This window comes from Catharus ustulatus, chromosome 36, assembly GCF_009819885.2.
Source record: "Catharus ustulatus isolate bCatUst1 chromosome 36, bCatUst1.pri.v2, whole genome shotgun sequence".
NCBI classification, from domain to species: domain Eukaryota; kingdom Metazoa; phylum Chordata; class Aves; order Passeriformes; family Turdidae; genus Catharus; species Catharus ustulatus.
Window position 1 is genome coordinate 1,101,766 of NC_046256.1, and position 19,785 is coordinate 1,121,550.

A 19,785-nucleotide genomic window follows, 5' to 3' on the forward strand; every position below is an offset into this window, starting at 1 on the left:
GAGAGTGGTCAGTCCTCTCATCCGGTGCCTGGGGACAGAAAATGGACACTGGGGTCATCCAGGGGTCAGTGAGGTCAGTGGGGTCATTGGGGTCACAGCTAGGGGTCAGTGTGGTCAGTCCTCTCATCCTGTGCCTGGGGACAGAAAATGGACATCCAGGGGTCAGTGGGGTCATCCAGGGGTCAGTGGGGTCAGTGAGGTCATTGGGGTCATTGGGGTCACAGCCGGGCACCCACAGGGTGGTCAGTGCTCTCATCCGGTGCCTGGGGGGACAGAAAATGGACATTGGGGTCATCCAGGGGTCAGTGAGGGGTCAGTGAGGTCATCCAGGGGTCAGTGAGGTCAGTGGGGTCACACCCAGGGACCCACAGGGTGGTCAGTCCTCTCATCCTGTGCCTGGGGACAGAAAATGGACACTGGGGTCAGTGAGGTCATCCAGGGGTCATTGGGGTCACACCCGGGCACCCACAGAGTGGTCAGTCCTCGCATCCTGTGCCTTTGGGGACAGAGAGGGGACACTGAGGTCATCCAGGGGTCATTGGAGTCATTGGGGACACTCCACAGATCCCTGCTGGTCATTCAGGGTCATTCCCTGGTCACTCACTGGTCAGTTGGTCACTCACCATCTGGTCAGCGTGTCCTGGATGGCCACGGTCAGGGCGTGTCCCAGGTCACTCCCTGATCTCTCAGTGGTCACTCATTGTCCCTGTGGTCACTCAGTGGTCACTCAGTGGTCAGTTGGTCACTCAGTGTCACTCACTGGTCCCTGTGGTCACTCAGTGGTCACTCACTGGTCAGTTGGTCACCCAGTGGTCACTCAGTGGTCAGTTGGTCACTCACTGTCCCTGTGGTCACTCATTGGTCAGTGGTCACTCAGTGGTCAGTTGGTCACTCAGTGGTCACTCACCAGCGGGTCAGCGTGTCCTGGATGGCCACGGTCAGGGCGTGTCCCAGGTCACTCCCTGCTCTCTCAGTGTCAGTTGGTCACTCACTGTCCCTGTGGTCACTCATTGGTCAGTGGTCACTCAGGGGTCACTGGTCACTCAGTGGTCACTCAGTGGTCACTCAGTGGTCACTCACCAGCGGGTCAGCGTGTCCTGGATGGCCACGGTCAGGGCGTGTCCCAGGTCACTCCCTGATCTCTCAGTGGTCAGTTGGTCACTCACTGTCCCTGTGGTCACTCATTGGTCAGTGGTCACTCAGGGGTCAGTTGGTCACTCATTGGTCACTCATTGGTCACTCAGTGGTCACTCACCAGCGGGTCAGCGTGTCCTGGATGGCCACGGTCAGGGCGTGTCCCAGGTCACTCCCTGCTCTCTCAGTGTCAGTTGGTCACTCACTGGTCACTCAGTGTCACTCACTGTCCCTGTGGTCACTCAGTGGTCTCTCAATGATCAGTTGGTCACTCAGTGGTCACTCAGTGGTCACTCAGTGGTCACTCACCAGCGGGTCAGCGTGTCCTGGATGGCCACGGTCAGGGCGTGTCCCAGGTCACTCCCTGCTCTCTCAGTGTCAGTTTGGTCACTCAGGGGTCACTGTGGTCAGTCCCTGGTTACTGTGGTCACTCATTGGTCACTCAGGGGTCACTGGTCAGTGGTCAGTTGGTCAGTTGGTCACTCACCAGCGGGTCAGCGTGTCCTGGATGGCCACGGTCAGGGCGTGTCCCAGGTCACTCCCTGATCTCTCAGAGGTCACTCATTGTCCCTGTGGTCACTCAGGGTCACTCACTGGTCAGTTGGTCAGTGGTCACTCAGTGGTCACTCAGTGGTCACTCAGTGGTCACTCACCATCTGGTCAGCGTGTCCTGGATGGTCACGGTCAGGGCGTGTCCCAGGTCACTCCCTGATCTCTCAGTGTCAGTTGGTCACTCATTGTCCCTGTGGTCACTCAGTGGTCACTCAGTGGTCAGTTGGTCACTCAGTGTCACTCACTGGTCCCTGTGGTCACTCAGTGGTCACTCACTGGTCAGTTGGTCACTCAGTGGTCACTCAGTGGTCAGTTGGTCACTCACCAGCGGGTCAGCGTGTCCTGGATGGCCACGGTCAGGGCGTGTCCCAGGTCACTCCCTGATCTCTCAGTGTCAGTTGGTCACTCACTGTCCCTGTGGTCACTCACTGGTCAGTGGTCACTCACTGGTCAGTGGTCACTCAGTGGTCACTCACTGGTCAGTGGTCAGTGGTCAGTTGGTCACTCACCAGTGGGTCAGCATGTCCTGGATGGCCACGGTCAGGGCGTGTCCCAGGTCACTCCCTGCTCTCTCAGTGTCAGTTGGTCACTCACTGTCCCTGTGGTCACTCATTGGTCAGTGGTCACTCAGGGGTCACTGGTCACTCAGTGGTCACTCAGTGGTCACTCAGTGGTCACTCACCAGCGGGTCAGCGTGTCCTGGATGGCCACGGTCAGGGCGTGTCCCAGGTCACTCCCTGATCTCTCAGTGTCAGTTGGTCACTCAGTGTCACTCAGGGGTCACTCAGTGGTCACTCCCTGGTCTGTCACTGGTCAGTGGTCACTCACTGGTCAGTGGTCACTCATTGGTCACTCAGTGGTCACTCACCAGCGGGTCAGCGTGTCCTGGATGGCCACGGTCAGGGCGTGTCCCAGGTCACTCCCTGATCTCTCAGTGTCAGTTTGGTCACTCAGGGGTCACTCAGACCCCATTGATCACTCACTGGTCACTCAGGGGTCAGTGGTCACTCAGTGGTCACTCAGTGGTCAGTTGGTCACTCACCAGCGGGTCAGCGTGTCCTGGATGGCCACGGTCAGGGCGTGTCCCAGGTCACTCCCTGATCTCTCAGAGGTCACTCACTGTCCCTGTGGTCACTCAGTGGTCACTCACTGGTCAGTTGGTCACTGGTCACTCAGGGGTCACTGGTCACTCAGTGGTCACTCAGTGGTCACTCAGTGGTCACTCACCAGCGGGTCAGCGTGTCCTGGACGGCCACGGTCAGGGCGTGTCCCAGGTCACTCCCTGATCTCTCAGTGTCAGTTTGGTCACTCAGTGGTCACTGTGGTCAGTCCCTGGTTACTGTGGTCACTCATTGGTCACTCAGGGGTCAGTGGTCAGTGGTCAGTTGGTCAGTTGGTCAGTTGGTCACTCACCAGCGGGTCAGCGTGTCCTGGATGGCCACGGTCAGGGCGTGTCCCAGGTGCAGGGTCCCGGTGACGTTGGGGGGGGGGAGGCACATCACGAACACCCCCCGCGGGTTGGGGGTCTCCAGGGACCTCTGAGGGGGGCAGGGGGCGTCAGAGACCCCTCCCCAAATTACAGAGACCCCCAGAGACCCCCCTGGGATCCCCAAATTAAACAGGGACCTCCAGGACCCCTCCCCAAATTAAACAGGGACCCCCCGCGGGTTGGGGGCGTCCAGGGACCTCTGAGGGGGGCAGGGGGCGTCAGAGACCCCTCCCCAAATTACAGGGACCCCCTGGGACCCCCTGAGACCCCTCCCCAAATCCCCAAATTCCAGAGACCCCCAGAGACCCCTCCCCAAATTCCACAAACACCCCGCGGGGGTTGGGGGCGGCCAGGGAGCGCTGGAATTTGGGGAGGGGGCGTCAGAGGGGGCTGGAGACCCCTCCCCAAATTATAGAGACCCCTGGGACCCCTCCCCAAATTCCACAGGGACCCCCCGGGGGTTGGGGGTGTCCAGGGAGCGCTGCAATTTGGGGAGGGGGCGTCAGAGACCCCCAGAGACCCCTCCCCAAATTAAACAGGGACCCCCCGCGGGTTGGGGGTGCCCAGGGACCTCTGGAATTTGGGGAGGGGGCGTCAGAGACCCTGAGACCCCTCCTCAAATTCCACAGACCCCCTGGGACCCGCAGAGACCCCTCCCCAAATTACAGAGACCCCCAGGGACCCCCAGACTCACCCCAAATTCCTCCCAGGACCCTCCAAACCCCCCTAAACTCCCCCGAAATTCCCCCAGGACCCCCCAGGACCCCCCCAAATCCCCCCAGAGACCCCTCCCCAAATTGCAGAGACCCCTCCCCAATTTCCAGGACCCCCAGACTCACCCCAAATTCCCCCCAGGACCCTCCAAACCCCCCGAAATTCCCCCAGGACCCCCCAAATCCCCCCCAAATCCCCCCAGAGACCCCTCCCCAAATTGCAGAGACCCCTCCCCAAATTGCAGAGACCCCTCCCCAAATTCCAGAGACCCCCCCCCAGACCCCCAGAGACCCCTCCCCAATTTCCAGAGACCCCAGACTCACCCCAAATTCCGGTTTGAAGAACCCCTCCCCCTCCCACCAGGGGTACCCCAGACCCCCAAATCCCCCCCAAACCTCCCCCAAATCCCCCCAGAGACCCCTCCCCAAATTGCAGAGACCCTCAGAGACCCCTCCCCAAATTGCAGACCCCAGACTCACCCCAAACTCGGGTTTGAAGAACCCCTCCCCCTCCCACCAGGGGTACCCCAGACCCCCAAATCCCCCCCAAATCCCCTCAGAGACCCCTCCCCAAATTCCAGAGACCCTCCCAGACCCTCAGAGACCCCTCCCCAAATTGCAGACCCCAGACTCACCCCAAACTCCGGTTTGAAGAACCCCTCCCCCTCCCACCAGGGGTACCCCAGACCCCCAAATCCCCCCCAGGACCCTCAGAGACCCCTCCCCAAATTCCAGAGACCCCTCCCCAAATTGCAGAGACCCCTCCCCAAATTGCAGAGACCCCTCCCCAAATTGCAGACCCCAGACTCACCCCAAACTCGGGCCTGAAGAACCCCTCCCCCTCCCACCAGGGGTACCCCAGACCCCCAAATCCCCCCCAAACCTCCCCCAAATCCCCTCAGAGACCCCTCCCCAAATTGCAGAGACCCCTCCCCAAATTGCAGACCCCAGACTCACCCCAAACTCGGGTTTGAAGAACCCCTCCCCCTCCCACCAGGGGTACCAGGCGGCCTCCACGTACCCGGGGCTGTAACTGTCGGGGAGGGGGCTGCACACATCTGGGGGAGACCCCAGACCCAATTCAGAGAGAGACCCCAGACCCAATTCAGGGGGAGACCCCAGACCCAATTCAGGGAGAGTCAAGACCCCAGACCCACCTGAGAGACCCCAGACCCAATTCAGAGAGAGCTGAGACCCCAGACCCAATTCAGAGAGAGCCCAGACCCAATAGAGACCCCAGACCCAATTCAGAGAGACCCCAGACCCAATTCAGAGAGAGACCCCAGACCCAATAGAGACCCCAGACCCAATTCAGAGAGAGCTGAGACCCCAGACCCAATTCAGAGAGAGCCCAGACCCAATAGAGACCCCAGACCCAATTCAGAGAGAGCCCAGACCCAATAGAGACCCCAGACCCAATTCAGAGAGAGCCCAGACCCAATAGAGACCCCAGACCCAATTCAGAGAGAGACCCCAGACCCGATAGAGACCCCAGACCCAATTCAGAGAGACCCCAGACCCAATTCAGAGAGAGACCCCAGACCCAATTCAGAGAGAGCCCAGACCCAATTCAGAGAGACCCCAGACCAACCTGAGAGACCCCAGACCCAATAGAGACCCCAGACCCAATTCAGAGAGACCCCAGACCCAATTCAGAGAGAGCCCAGACCCAATTCAGAGAGAGCCCAGACCCAATAGAGACCCCAGACCCAATAGAGACCCCAGACCCAATTCAGAGAGAGACCCCAGACCCAATTCAGAGAGAGACCCCAGACCCAATTCAGAGAGAGCCCAGACCCAATAGAGACCCCAGACCCAATTCAGAGAGACCCCAGACCCAATTCAGAGAGACCCCAGACCCAATTCAGAGAGAGACCCCAGACCCAATTCAGAGAGACCCCAGACCCAATTCAGAGAGAGACCCCAGACCCAATTCAGAGAGAGCCCAGACCCACCTGAGAGACCCCAGACCCAATTCAGAGAGAGCCCAGACCCAATTCAGAGAGACCCCAGACCCAATTCAGAGAGAGACCCCAGACCCAATAGAGACCCCAGACCCAATTCAGAGAGAGCCCAGACCCAATTCAGAGAGACCCCAGACCCAATTCAGAGAGAGCCGAGACCCCAGACCCAATTCAGAGAGACCCCAGACCCAATTCAGAGAGACCCCAGACCCAATAGAGAGCCCAGACCCAATTCAGAGAGACCCCAGACCCAATTCAGAGAGAGACCCCAGACCCAATTCAGAGACCCCAGACCCAATAGAGACCCCAGACCCAATTCAGAGAGACCCCAGACCCAATTCAGAGACCCCAGACCCAATAGAGACCCCAGACCCAATTCAGAGAGACCCCAGACCCAATTCAGAGCGAGCCGAGACCCCAGACCCAATTCAGAGAGAGACCCCAGACCCAATTCAGAGACCCCAGACCCAATTCAGAGAGACCCCAGACCCAATAGAGACCTACCTGAGAGACCCCAGACCCAATTCAGAGAGACCCCAGACCCAATTCAGAGAGAGCCAAGACCCCAGACACAATTCAGAGAGACCCCAGACCCAATTCAGAGAGAGCCGAGACCCCAGACCCAATTCAGAGAGACCCCAGACCCAATTCAGAGAGAGCCAAGACCCCAGACACAATTCAGAGAGACCCCAGACCCAATTCAGAGAGAGCCGAGACCCCAGACCCAATTCAGAGAGACCCCAGACCCAATAGAGACCCCAGACCCAATAGAGACCCCAGACCCACCAAAACCTCCCCAAATCCCCCCCAGGACCCCTCCCCAAATCCCCCAAGCCCCCCCAGGACCCCTCCCCAAATCCCCCAAGCCCCCCCAGGACCCCTCCCCAAATCCCCCAAGCCCCCCAGGACCCCTCCCCAAATCCCCCAAGCCCCCCTACCCTTTTTGCAGCCGGGGGGGGTGGGGGTCTCGTAGCTGAGCCCCCGCAGCTCCCGCCGGGCCCGGCCGGGCTTGGGGGGCTTGGGCTGGGCCTGGGGAGAGACCCCTCCCCAAATTAACACAGAGAGCCAGAAATACACAGAGACCCCTCCCCAAATTAACAGAGAGCACAAAAATACACAGAGACCCCTCCCCAAATTAACAGAGAGCACAGAGACCCCTCCCCAAATTAACACAGAGAGCAGAGACCCCTCCCCAAATTAACACAGAGACCAGAGACCCCTCCCCAAATTAACACAGAGACCAGAGACCCCTCCCCAAATTAACACAAAGACCAGAGACCCCTCCCCAAATTACCAGGGACCCCAAAAACCACTCAGGAACCCCCCAAAAAAATCCCCAGCCCCCTCCCCAAATTACCAGGGACTCCAAAAAATGCACAGGGACCCCTCCCCAAATTCAAAAGGACCCAAAAAACCACCCAAGGACCCCCAAAAAATTCCCAGCCCCCTCCCCAAATTCAGAGGGACCCCAAAAAACTCAACAGAGACCCCTCCCCAAATTCAAAAGGACCCAAAAAATCACCCCCAAAACCACCCAGGGACCCCCAAAAACCACCCAGGGACCCCCTAAAATATTCCCAGCCCCCTCCCCAAATCCCCAGAGCCCCCTCCCCAAATTCCCAGCCCCCTCCCCACCTGCAGCTCCCGTTGTTTTTCCTGTTTCTGTTGGAATTTTTCCATTTTCTCCTTTTTTTTGGCCTCTTTCTTCAGCTGGGCCGAGCTCTTGGTGGGGGGAGGGGGCTCAGGACCCCCTGGGGACCCCAAAAAAAAAAAAATGGGGGAGGGGAGGGGGTCAGGAGTGGGGACCCCCACCCCAAAATCGCTGGGTTGTGCCCGTAAAAAATAAAATTAAAAATAAAATTTAATCCCTCCCAAAAATCTCTTTTTTTTCCCCCAAACTTCTTTTTTTTTTTCCCAAAATCTCTTTTTTTTTCCCATCAAAAAAATTCAGAAATTCCCCAAAAAATTCTCAACCCCCTCCCCAAAATCCTCAGCCCCCAAAAAAATCCCCAAGCCCCCAAAATTTTCATTTCCCCCCTCCCCAAAATCTCTTTTTTTCCCTAAAAAAAACACCAAATCCCCCCCAAAAAAATCCCCCAAATCCCCCCCAAAAAATCCCAAAAATCCCCAAAAAAATCCCAAAAATCCCCAAAAAAATCCCAAAAATCCCCAAAAAAGTCCCAAAAAAATCCAAAAAAATCCCCAAAAAATCCCCAAATTTCCCCCAAATCCCCCTCCCCAAATTCTCTTTTTCTTCCCCAAAAAATCCCCAAAAAAATCCCCCAAAAAAATCCCCAAAAAATCCCCAAAAAATCCCAAAAATCCCAAAAAATCCCAAAAAAATCCCAAAAAATCCCCCAAAAAATCCAAAAAAAATCCCCAAAAAATCCCAAAAATATCCCAAAAAATCCCAAAAAAATCCCCAAAAAAATCCCCAAAAAATCCCCAAAAAAATCCCAAAAAATCCCAAAAAAATCCAAAAAAAATCCCAAAAAAATAAAAAAAAAAATCCCAAAAAATCCCCCAAAAAATCCCAAAAAATCCCAAAAAAAATCCAAAAAAAATCCCAAAAAATCCCCAAAAAAATCCCAAAAATCCCAAAAAATAAAAAAAAATCCCAAAAAATCCCCAAAAAATCCCCAAAAAAATCCCAAAAAATCCCAAAAAAATCCAAAAAAAATCCCAAAAAATCCCCCAAAAATCCAAAAAAAAATCCCAAAAAATCAAAAAAAATCCCAAAAAAATAAAAAAAAAATCCCAAAAATCCCAAAAAATCCCAAAAAAATCCCAAAAAATCCCAAAAAAATCCAAAAAAAATCCCAAAAAATAAAAAAAAATCCCAAAAAATCCCCAAAAAAATCCAAAAAAATTCCCAAAAATCCCAAAAAAATAAAAAAAAAATCCCAAAAAATCCCCAAAAAAATCCAAAAAAAATCCCAAAAAATCCCCCAAAAAATCCAAAAGAAATCCCAAAAAATCCCAAAAAAATCCAAAAAAAATCCCAAAAAATCCCAAAAAATCCAAAAAAAATGCCAAAAAATCCCCCAAAAAATCCAAAAAAATTCCCAAAAATCCCAAAAAAATAAAAAAAAATCCCAAAAAATCCCCCAAAAAATCCAAAAAAAATCCCAAAAAAAATCCCCAAAAATCCGAAAAAAAATCCAAAAAAATCCAAAAAAATCCAAAAAAATCCCAAAAAAATCCCAAAAAATCCCCCAAAAAATCCAAAAAAAATCCCAAAAAATCCCAAAAAATCCCCCAAAAAATCCCCAAAAAATCCAAAAAAAATCCCAAAAAAATCCCAAAAAATCCCCCAAAAAATCCCAAAAAAAATCCCAAAAAATCCCAAAAAATCCAAAAAAATCCCCCAAAAAATCCAAAAAAATTCCCAAAAATCCCAAAAAAATTAAAAAAAAATCCCAAAAAATCCCCAAAAAATCCAAAAAAAATCCCAAAAAATTCCCACAAAATAAAAAAAAAAAATCCCCCAAAAACCCCCAAAAAATAAAAAAAAATCCCAAAAAAATCCCAAAAAATCCCCCAAAAAATCCAAAAAAAATCCCAAAAATCCCAAAAAAATAAAAAAAAAATCCCAAAAAATCCCCAAAAAAATCCAAAAAAAATCCCAAAAAATCCAAAAAAAAATCCCAAAAAAATCCCAAAAAAATCCCAAAAAATCCCCAAAAAAAAATCCCAAAAAATCCCCAAACTTCCCCAAACCCCCTCCCCAAATTCCCTATTCCCCCTCCCCAAATTCTCTTTTTTCTCCCCCAAAAAATCAAAAAAAAATCCCAAAAAAATCCCAAAAAAATCCCAAAAAATCCCCAAAAAAAATCCCAAAAAATCCCCAAACTTCCCCCAAACCCCCTCCCCAAATTCCCTATTCCCCCTCCCCAAATTCTCTTTTTTCTCCCCCAAAAAATCAAAAAAAAATCCCAAAAAATCCCCAAAAAATCCCCAAAAATCCCCAAAAAAAATCCCAAAAAATCCCCAAAAAAATCCCAAAAAATCCCCCAAAAAAATCCCAAAAAAATCCCAAAAAATCCCCAAACTTCCCCCAGTCCCCCTCCCCCAGTCCCCCTCCCCCAATCCCCCTCCCCCAATCCCCCTCCCCCAATCCCCCTCCCCCAATCCCCCCTCACTCACCGGGGGTCCCGTGGGGAGGGGTCTCCTCCTCCCCTCCCCCCCCCCAGAGCTGCAGCTGCCCCAGCTCAGCCCGGAACTGGGGGAGGGACACGAGGGACACGAACCAGAGGGACACCCCAGGGTAGGGGACACGGGGGTCCAGCACCTGGGGGGACAGAGGGGACACTCAGGGGACATTGGGGACAGTGAGGCATTGGGGAAACTGAGGGACATTGGGGACACTCAGTGGACATTGGGACATTGGGGACATTGGGGGGATTGGGGACATTGGGGACACTGAGGGGATTTGGGGACATTGAGAGATTGGGGACATTGAGAGGACATTGGGGACACTGGGGGGATTTGGGGACACTGAGGACATTGAGGACATTGGGGACATTGAGAGATTGGGGACATTGAGGGGACATTGGGGGGATTTGGGGACATTGAGGACATTGGGGACACTGGGGGGACATTGGGGGGATTGGGGACACTGGGGGGATTTGGGGACATTGGGGACATTGGGGACACTGAGGGGACAGAAGGGACACGAACCACAGGGACACCGAGGGGAAGGGGACACGGGGGTCCAGCACCTGCGGGGACACAGGGGACACTCAGGGGACACTGGGGACACTGGGGGGATTGGGGACAGTGGGGACATTGAGAGATTGGGGACAGTGGGGACATTGAGGGACATTGGGGACACTCAGGGGACATTGGGACATTGGGGACATTGGGGACACTCGGGACATTTGGGGACACTGAGGGGACATTTGGGGACATTGGGGGGATTGGGGACACTGAGGGGATTGGGGACACTGAGGGACATTGGGGACAGTGGGGACATTGGGGACATTGGGGATACTCAGGGGACATTTGGGGACACTGAGGACATTGGGGACACTGGGGGGATTTAGGGACATTGGGGACACTGAGGGGACATTGGGGACATTGGGGGGATTGGGGACATGACAGGGATTTGGGGACATTTGTGAGCTTGGGGACATTGGGGACATTGGGGACACTGGGGGGATTTGGGGACATTGGGGACACTGAGGGGACATTGGGGACAGTGAGGACATTGGGGACAGTGGGGGGATTGGGGACATTGGGGGGATTTGGGGACATTGGGGACATTGAGGGGACATTGGGGGGATTTGGGGACATTGGGGACACTTTATGGGATTTGGGGACACTGAGGACGTTGAGGACACTGGGGACACTGGGGGGATTTGGGGACATCACAGGGACATTGGGGACACTGAGGGGGCATTTGGGGACATTGGGGACATTGGGGACACTGAGGGGATTGGGGACATTGGGGACATTGGGGACACTGAGGGGACATTTGGGGACACTGAGGGGATTGGGGACATTGGGGACATCAATCATCATTGGGGACATTTGGGGGGATTTGGGGACATTGGGGACACTGAGGACACTGGGGGGATTTGGGGACATTGGGGATCTGTCTGTGATAATTTGAGGAGGGGTCTCTGGGATAATTTGAGGAGGGGTCTCTGGGATAATTTGAGGAGGGGTCTCTGGGATAATTTGGGGAGGGGTCTCACCTCATTGTGACATTTTTGGGCTCTCCTTCCACTGTTATAATTTGGGGAGGGGTCCCTTATTTGAGGAGGGGTCTCTGTGGTAATTTGGGGAGGGGTCTCACTAATTTGGGGAGGGGTCTCCTGTTCCTTTCAGTAATTTGGGGAGGGGTCTCACTAATTTGGGGAGGGGTCTCCAGCCCCTTTTGGGGACCCCCGGTGATTTTTGGGCTCTCCTTTCACTGTGATAATTTGGGGAGGGGGTCCCTAATTTGAGGAGGGGTCTCCTGTGTCTCTGTGGTAATTTGGGGAGGGGTCTCTGTGGTAATTTGGGGAGGGGTCTCCTGTTCCTTTCAGTAATTTGGGGAGGGGTCTCACTAATTTGGGGAGGGGTCTCCAGCCCCTTTTGGGGACCCCCAGTGATTTTTGGGCTCTCCTTTCACTGGGATAATTTGGGGAGGGGTCTCCTTTCCCCCTCTATAATTTGGGGAGGGGTCTCCTCTGTCCCTCACTAATTTGGGGAGGGGTCTCCCGTGTCCCTGTGCTAATTTGGGGAGGGGTCTCCTCTCTCTCTGTGGTAATTTGGGGAGGGGTCTCCCGTGTCCCTGTGACATTTTTGGGCTCTCCTTTCACTGGGATAATTTGGGGAGGGGTCTCCTTTCCGTGTCACTAATTTGGGGAGGGGTCTCTGTAATTTGGGGAGGGGTCTCCTGTTCCTTTCACTAATTTGGGGAGGGGTCTCTGTAATTTGGGGAGGGGTCTCCTGTTCCTTTCACTAATTTGGGGAGGGGTCTCCAGCCCCTTTTGGGGGCCCCCAGTGATTTTTGGGCTCTCCTTTCACTGGGATAATTTGGGGAGGGGGTCCCTAATTTGAGGAGGGGTCTCGGGGATAATTTGGGGAGGGGTCTCTGTAATTTGAGGAGGGGTCTCCTCTCTCTCTGTGGTAATTTGGGGAGGGGTCTCCCTAATTTGGGGAGGGGTCTCCAGCCCCTTTTGGGGACCCCCAGTGATTTTTGGGCTCTCCTTTCACTGGGATAATTTGGGGAGGGGTCTCCTTTCCGTGTCACTAATTTGAGGAGGGGTCTCTGTAATTTGGGGAGGGGTCTCTGGGGTAATTTGGGGTGGGGTCTCTGTGGTAATTTGGGGAGGGGTCTCACTAATTTGGGGAGGGGTCTGTGACATTTTTGGGGTCTTTTCACTGTGATAATTTGGGGAGGGGTCTCCTTTCTGTGTCACTAATTTGGGGAGGGGTCTCTGTAGTAATTTGGGGAGGGGGTCCCTAATTTGGGGAGGGGTCTGCACAGTCTCTCTGGTAATTTGGGGAGGGGTCTCCCTAATTTGGGGAGGGGTCTCCAGCTGATTTTGGGGACCCCCAGTGATTTTTGGGCTCTCCTTTCACTGGGATAATTTGGGGAGGGGTCTCCTTTCCCCCTCTATAATTTGGGGAGGGGTCTCCTCTGTCCCTCACTAATTTGAGGAGGGGTCTCCCGTGTCCCTGTGCTAATTTGAGGAGGGGTCTCCCTAATTTGGGGAGGGGTCTGTGACATTTTTGGGCTCTCTTTTCACCGGGATAATTTGGGGAGGGGGTCCCTTATTTGAGGAGGGGTCTCTCTAATTTGAGGAGGGGTCTCTGTGGTAATTTGGGGAGGGGTCTCCCTAATTTGGGGAGGGGTCTCCAGCTGATTTTGGGGGCCCCCAGTGATTTTTGGGCTCTCCTTTCACTGGGATAATTTGGGGAGGGGTCTCCTTTCCCCCTCTATAATTTGGGGAGGGGTCTCCTCTGTCCCTCACTAATTTGGGGAGGGGTCTCCCGTGTCCCTGTGGTAATTTGGGGAGGGGTCTCCTCTCTCTCTGTGGTAATTTGAGGAGGGGTCTCCCTAATTTGGGGAGGGGTCTGTGACATTTTTGGGCTCTCTTTTCACCGTGATAATTTGGGGAGGGGGTCCCTAATTTGAGGAGGGGTCTCTCTAATTTGAGGAGGGGTCTCTGTGGTAATTTGGGGAGGGGTCTCGCTAATTTGGGGAGGGGTCTCACCCGGGTGAAGACCCCCAGCAGGGCGCAGGCCGCGGTGACGTCAGCGAGGGTCGGCCCCTCCCCCACCAGGAAGGAGCGGCCGCGCAGGCGCCACTCGAGAGCCCCCAGACCCAAATGGAGCTCCTGCAGCGCCCTGGGCCGGGCCTGAGTGGGGAGGGGGCGTCAGAGACCCCTCCCCAAAGACCCCAGACCCAAATTAACGCGCCCTGAAGCCCCCAGACCCAAATAAAGCCCCCAGACCCAAATAAACCCCATAGAGAATCACAGGGACCCCCAGAGCCCCCAGACCCAAATGGAGCTCCTGCAGCGCCCTGGGCCGGGCCTGGGGGGGCAGAGACCCCTCCTCAGAGACCCCAGACCCAAATTAACGCGCCCTGAAGCCCCCAGACCCAAATAAAGCCCCCAGACCCAAATAAACCCCATAGAGAATCACAGGGACCCCCAGAGCCCCCAGACCCAAATGGAGCTCCTGCAGCGCCCTGGGCCGGGCCTGGGGGGGCAGAGACCCCTCCTCAGAGACCCCAGACCCAAATTAACGCCCCCAGACCCAAATAACCCCCCCCAAAAACCCCCAGACCCAAATAAACCCCATAGAGAATCACAGAGATCCTCAGAGCCCCCAGACCCAAATGGAGCTCCTGCAGCGCCCTGGGCAGGGCCTGGGGGGCAGAGACCCCTCCTCAGAGACCCCAGACCCAAATTAACGCGCCCTGAAGCCCCCAGACCCAAATAAAAACCCCCAGACCCAAATAAAAACCCCCAAAAACCCCCAAATTCCATAGGGACCCCCAGAGCCCCCAGACCCAAATGGAGCTCCTGCAGCGCCCTGGGCCGGGCCTGGGGGGCAGAGACCCCTCCTCAGAGACCCCAGACCCAAATTAACGCCCCCAGACCCAAATTAACCCCCCCAAAAACCCCCAGACCCAAATAAACCCCATAGAGAATCACAGAGATCCTCAGAGCCCCCAGACCCAAATGGAGCTCCTGCAGCGCCCTGGGCCGGGCCTGAGTGGGGAGGGGGCGTCAGAGACCCCTCCCCAAAGACCCCAGACCCAAATTAACCCGCCCTGAAGCCCCCAGACCCAAATAAAAACCCCCAGACCCAAATAAATCCTCCCAAAAACCCCCAAATTCCATAGGGACCCCCAGAGCCCCCAGACCCAAATGGAGCTCCTGCAGCGCCCTGGGCCGGGCCTGAGTGGGGAGGGGGCGTCAGAGACCCCTCCTCAGAGACCCCAGACCCAAATTAACGCCCCCAGACCCAAATTAACCCCCCCAAAAACCCCCAGACCCAAATAAAACCCCCAGACCCAAATAAACCCCATAGAACCCCGTAGAGCCCCCAGACCCAAATGGAGCTCCTGCAGCGCCCTGGGTGGGGAGGGGGCGTCAGAGACCCCTCCTCAGAGACCCCAGACCCAAATTAACGCCCCCAGACCCAAATAAAAACCCCCAGGGACCCCCAAACCCCCTCCCCAAACCCCTGAGGGACCCCCAGACCCCTCCCCAAATCCCTGTGCCCCCCCAGACCCCTCCCCAAATCCCCCCCAGGACCCCCAGACCCCTCCCCAAATTCCCTCTTAACCCCCCAAATCCCCCCAGACCCCTCCCCAAACCCCCCAAACCCCCCCCAAAACCCCTCAGGGACCCCCAGACCCCTCCCCAAACCCCCCAAACCCCCCTCAAAACCTCTCAGGGACCCCCAGACCCCTCCCCAAACCCCCCAAACCCCCCCCAAAACCCCTCAGGGACCCCCCAAATCTCCCCCAAACCCCTCAGGGACCCCCAAACCCCCTCCCCAATACCTCAGGGACCCCCAGACCCCTTTAGGAACCCCCAGACCCCTCCCCAAATCCCCCCATAACGCCCCCAGACCCTTCTTTACCCCCCCATAACCCCCTCAAAACCCCTCAGGGACCCCCAAAGCCCCTCCCCATTACCTCAGGGACCCCAGACCCCTCCCCAAATCCCTCCATAACCCCCCCAAGACCCTTCTATACCCCCAATAACTCCCCAAATCCCCCCCAAACCCCCCCAAAACCCCCCAAATCCCCTCAGAGACCCCTCCCCATTACCTCAGGGACCCCCAGACCCCTCAGGGACCCCCAATAACCCCCCCATAACCCCCCCAAATCCCCTTCAGGACCCCCCCAAATTCCTTAAGGACCCCCAAAACCCCCCTGTATCCCCCCCTAAAATCCTCCAACCCCCCTCAAACCCCTCAAGGACCCCCAAACCCCCCTCAAAACCCCTCAGAGACCCCTCCCCATTACCTCAGGGACCCCCAACCCCCTCCCAAACCCTTCCTTACCCCCCTACAACTCCCCATAACCCCTCTGTACCCCCCCAAATCCCCCCTGTATCCCCCCCAAACCCCCAAAACCCGGCACCAAACCCCCTCAAATCCCCCCCAGACCCCTCAAGGACCCCCAGACCCCCCCCCAAATTACCTCAGGGACCCCCAACCCACTCCCAAATCCTTCTTTAACCCCCCAAAATCCCCTCTGTACCCCCCATAACCCCCATAAACTCCCCCAAATCCCACCCAAACCCCCCCATAACCCCCTCCAAACCACTCATATCCCCCCCAGACCCCTCAAAACCCCTCAGAGACCCCTCCCCATTACCTCAGGGACCCCCAGACCCCCAAATTCCCCCCCAAATTCCCTCTGTACCCCCTCAAACCCTCCCATAACCCCCATAAACCCCCCTGTACCCCACCCAACCCCCCCCATAACCCCCCCAAAACCCCTCAAGGACCCCCATAACCCCCTCAAATCCCTCAGAGACCCCTCCCCATTACCTCAGGGACCCCCAGACCCCCAAATTCCCCCCCAAATTCCCTCTGTACCCCCTCAAACCCTCCCATAACCCCCATAAACCCCCCTGTACCCCACCCAAATCCCCCCAAAACCCCTCAGGGACCCCCATAACCTCCCCATATCCCCCCCAGGACCCCCAAACCCCTCCCCAAATTCCCTCTTAATCCCCCAAATCCCCCCTAAACCCTCCCATAACCCCCCATAACCCCCTCAAAACCCCTCAGAGACCCCTCCCCATTACCTCAAGGACCCCCAGACCCCTCAGGGACCCCCAATTCCCCCCCCAAACCCCTCCCCAAACCCCCCATAAACCCTTCAAAACCCTTCTATACTCCCCATAAGCCCCCATAGCCCCCCCATAACCCCTCTGTACCCCCTCCAAACCCCTCAAGGACCCCCATAACCCCCCTCAAATCCCCTCAGAGACCCCTCCCCATTACCTCAGGGACCCCCAGACCCCCAAATTCCCCCCCAAATTCCCTCTGTACCCCCTCAAACCCTCCCATAACCCCCATAAACCCCCCTGTACCCCACCCAACCCCCCCCATAACCCCCCCAAAACCCCCCTCAAACCCCTCAAGGACCCCCAAACCCCCCTCAAAACCCCTCAGAGACCCCTCCCCATTACCTCAGGGACCCCCAACCCCCTCCCAAACCCTTCTTTACCCCCCCATTCTCCCCCCATAACTCCCCATAACCCCCATAAATCCCCCCCAAACCCCCTCAAAACCCCTCAGAGACCCCTCCCCATTACCTCAGGGACCCCCAGACCCCCAAATTCCTCCCCAAATTCCCTCTGTACCCCCTCAAACCCTCCCATAACCCCCCCATAACCCCCCTGTACCCCACCCAAATCCCCCCAAAACCCCTCAGGGACCCCCATAACCTCCCCATATCCCCCCCAGGACCCCCAAACCCCTCCCCAAATTCCCTCTTAATCCCCCAAATCCCCCCTAAACCCTCCCATAACCCCCTCAAACCCCCCCAAAACCCCTCAGGGACCCCCAGACCCCTCCCCAAATCCCTGTGCCCCCCCCCAGATCCCCTCAAAACCCCTCAGGGACCCCCAGATCCTTCCCCAAACCCCCCTCAAAACCCCTCAAGGACCCCCCAAATCTCCCCCAAACCCCTCAGGGACCCCCAAACCCCCCTCAAATCCCCTCCTTTCCCCCCAGACCCTTCTTTACTCCCCCTGTACCCCCCCAAAACCCCTCTGTAACTCCCCATAACGTCCTCAAATCCCCCCCAAACCCCCTCAAATCCCCCCCAGACCCCTCAAGGACCCCCCAAACCCCCTCCCCATTACCTCAGGGACCCCCAGACCCCCAATTCCCCCCCCAAATTCCCTCTTTACCCTCCCAAAATCCCTCAGGGACCCCCAAATCCCTCTCAAACCCACCCAAATCCCCCCCATAACCCCCTCCAAACCCCTCAGGGACCCCCATAAACCCCTCAAATCCCCTCAGAGACCCCTCCCCATTACCTCAGGGGGTCCCCCCGTGACGATGGCCGCCGCTGTCCCCAGCTCCCCCTCGGCAAACGCCACCCACTGCCGGACCAGCGCCGCCTCGGGGGGGTCCCTGCCCCTCATCCCGGGGGGGCTCACGAACAGAGCAGCGGCCCCAGGGCCCAGCAGAGCCCCCCCGGGGGTCCTCAGCACCGGCAGGGAGGGGGTCCCGGGCACGGAGACCCCCGGGGGGAGCCGCTCCAATATCGGGGGGGGGTCCGGGGAGAAGCGAGCGGCGATCAGGACCCGGCGGGCGGGGGAGTCCAGAGGGGGGGGGGGCAAAAAAAGAACCGGGGGGGTGCTCATGGCTGGGGGGGAGGGGGAGATTGGGTTAGGGGAGGGGTCCTGGAGGGGAACTGGGGGGTCCTGGGGGGGATTTGGGGGGTCCTGAGGGGGATTTGGGGGTCCTGGGGGGGTCCCGAGGGGGATTTGGGGGAGATTTGGGGTCCTGGGGGGGATTTGGGGGGTCCTGGGGGGGTCCCGAGGGGGATTTGGGGGAGATTTGGGGTCCTGGGGGGGATTTGGGGGTCCTGAGGGGGTCCCGAGGGGGATTTGGGGGAGATTTGGGGTCCTGGGGGGGATTTGGGGGTCCTGAGTGGTCACAGGGGTCACTAGGTGGGTCCTGAGGGGGATTTGGGGGGGGGTTTGGGGGTCCTGGGGGGGATTTGGGGGGAATTTGGGGTCCTGGGGGGGATTTGGGGGGTCCTGGGGGGAAATTGAGGGGAGATTTGGGGGTCCTGAGGGGGTCCCGAGGGGGATTTGGGGGAGTTCAGAGGGGGGGAGGCAGGAAAAGAACCGGGGGGGTGGTCATGGCTGGGGGGGAGGGGGAGATTGGGTTAGAGGAGGGGTCCTGGGGGAGATTTGGGGGGCCCTGGGGGGGATTTGGGGGGTCCTGGGGGGGATTTGGGGGGGGGTTCGGGGGTCCTGGGGGGGATTTGGGGGGTCCTGGGGGGGATTTGGGGGGGATTTGGGGGTCCTGAAGGGGATTTGGGGGGGATTTGGGGGTCCTGAGGGGGGTCCTGGGGGGAATTTGGGGGGTCCTGAGGGGGGTTCGGGGGTCCTGGGGGGAATTTGAGGGGGTCCTGGGGGGGTCCCGGGGATATTTGGGGATCACTGGGGGGGTCCCGGGGATATTTGGGGATCACTGGGGGGGTCCCGGGGATATTTGGGGATCACTGGGGGGGTCCCGGGGATATTTGGGGGTCACTGGGGGGGTCCCGGGGATATTTGGGGATCACTGGGGGGGTCCCGGGGATATTTGGGGGTCACTGGGGGGGGTCTCAAGGCCCCACGTGGGGGGGGCGTGGCCGTTCGGAGCCCCGGGAGCCGGGACCGGGGGGGTTCCGGTTCGGTTCCGGTTCTCGGGGCTCGGGGGGGGGTTCGGGGGGTCCCGAGGGGGGGGTGGGTCGGGGGTCCCGAAGGTCACGTGGCCTCCTCGCCCCCTCCCCCCGGTACCTGAGGCGGCGGCGGGAGCGGACACGCGGGAATGGGCGCTCTGCGCATGCGCGAGATTCACTTCCGGCCGCCTCGCGTTGCTATTGGCTGCCGCTACCGTGATGGGGCGGGACTTCCGGTGTACCACAGAGACGGGCGGAAGCGGCGCCCCCTAGCGATGCCACTTCCGGTATCCCATAGAGACGGGCGGAAGTAGCGCCGCGCTCAGCGCCCCCTAGCGGCGCGGCGGTGCTAAACCAAAAAATGGGGACTTGGAAACTCCAAAATCACCCCAAAAATCACCCCAAAAATCACCAAAAATCAGCCCCAAAAATCACCCCAAAATCACCCAAAGTCATCCCAAAAATCACACAGACACACACAGAGAAGAGCGTGGACATTTATTGGGGTGGTGTCGAGAACGTCCCCGGTTTTTTGAACGGAATTTGAGGAGGGGTCTC

At 56.9% G+C, this 19,785-nt stretch overlaps 1 protein-coding gene across 1 annotated transcript in view; it reads right to left on the bottom strand.

Annotated features, from left to right (window-relative positions):
- Positions 1–18,196, bottom strand: part of LOC117009783 (valine--tRNA ligase-like) — a gene marked incomplete at its 3' end in the record, with an annotated part of 76,999 nt that extends 58,803 nt beyond the window's left edge. Inside the window, exons 1-8 of the mRNA XM_042780116.1 lie at positions 17,867–18,196; positions 13,562–13,705; positions 9,999–10,143; positions 7,488–7,603; positions 6,791–6,881; positions 4,846–4,946; positions 3,100–3,224; positions 458–496 (exon numbers count right to left, since the gene is read on the bottom strand). Of these exons, the coding sequence (XP_042636050.1) occupies positions 458–496; positions 3,100–3,224; positions 4,846–4,946; positions 6,791–6,881; positions 7,488–7,603; positions 9,999–10,143; positions 13,562–13,705; positions 17,867–18,196 (1,091 nt within the window). The remainder of the gene's footprint in view (positions 1–457; positions 497–3,099; positions 3,225–4,845; positions 4,947–6,790; positions 6,882–7,487; positions 7,604–9,998; positions 10,144–13,561; positions 13,706–17,866) is intronic.
- Positions 18,197–19,785: the final 1,589 nt, after the last annotated feature.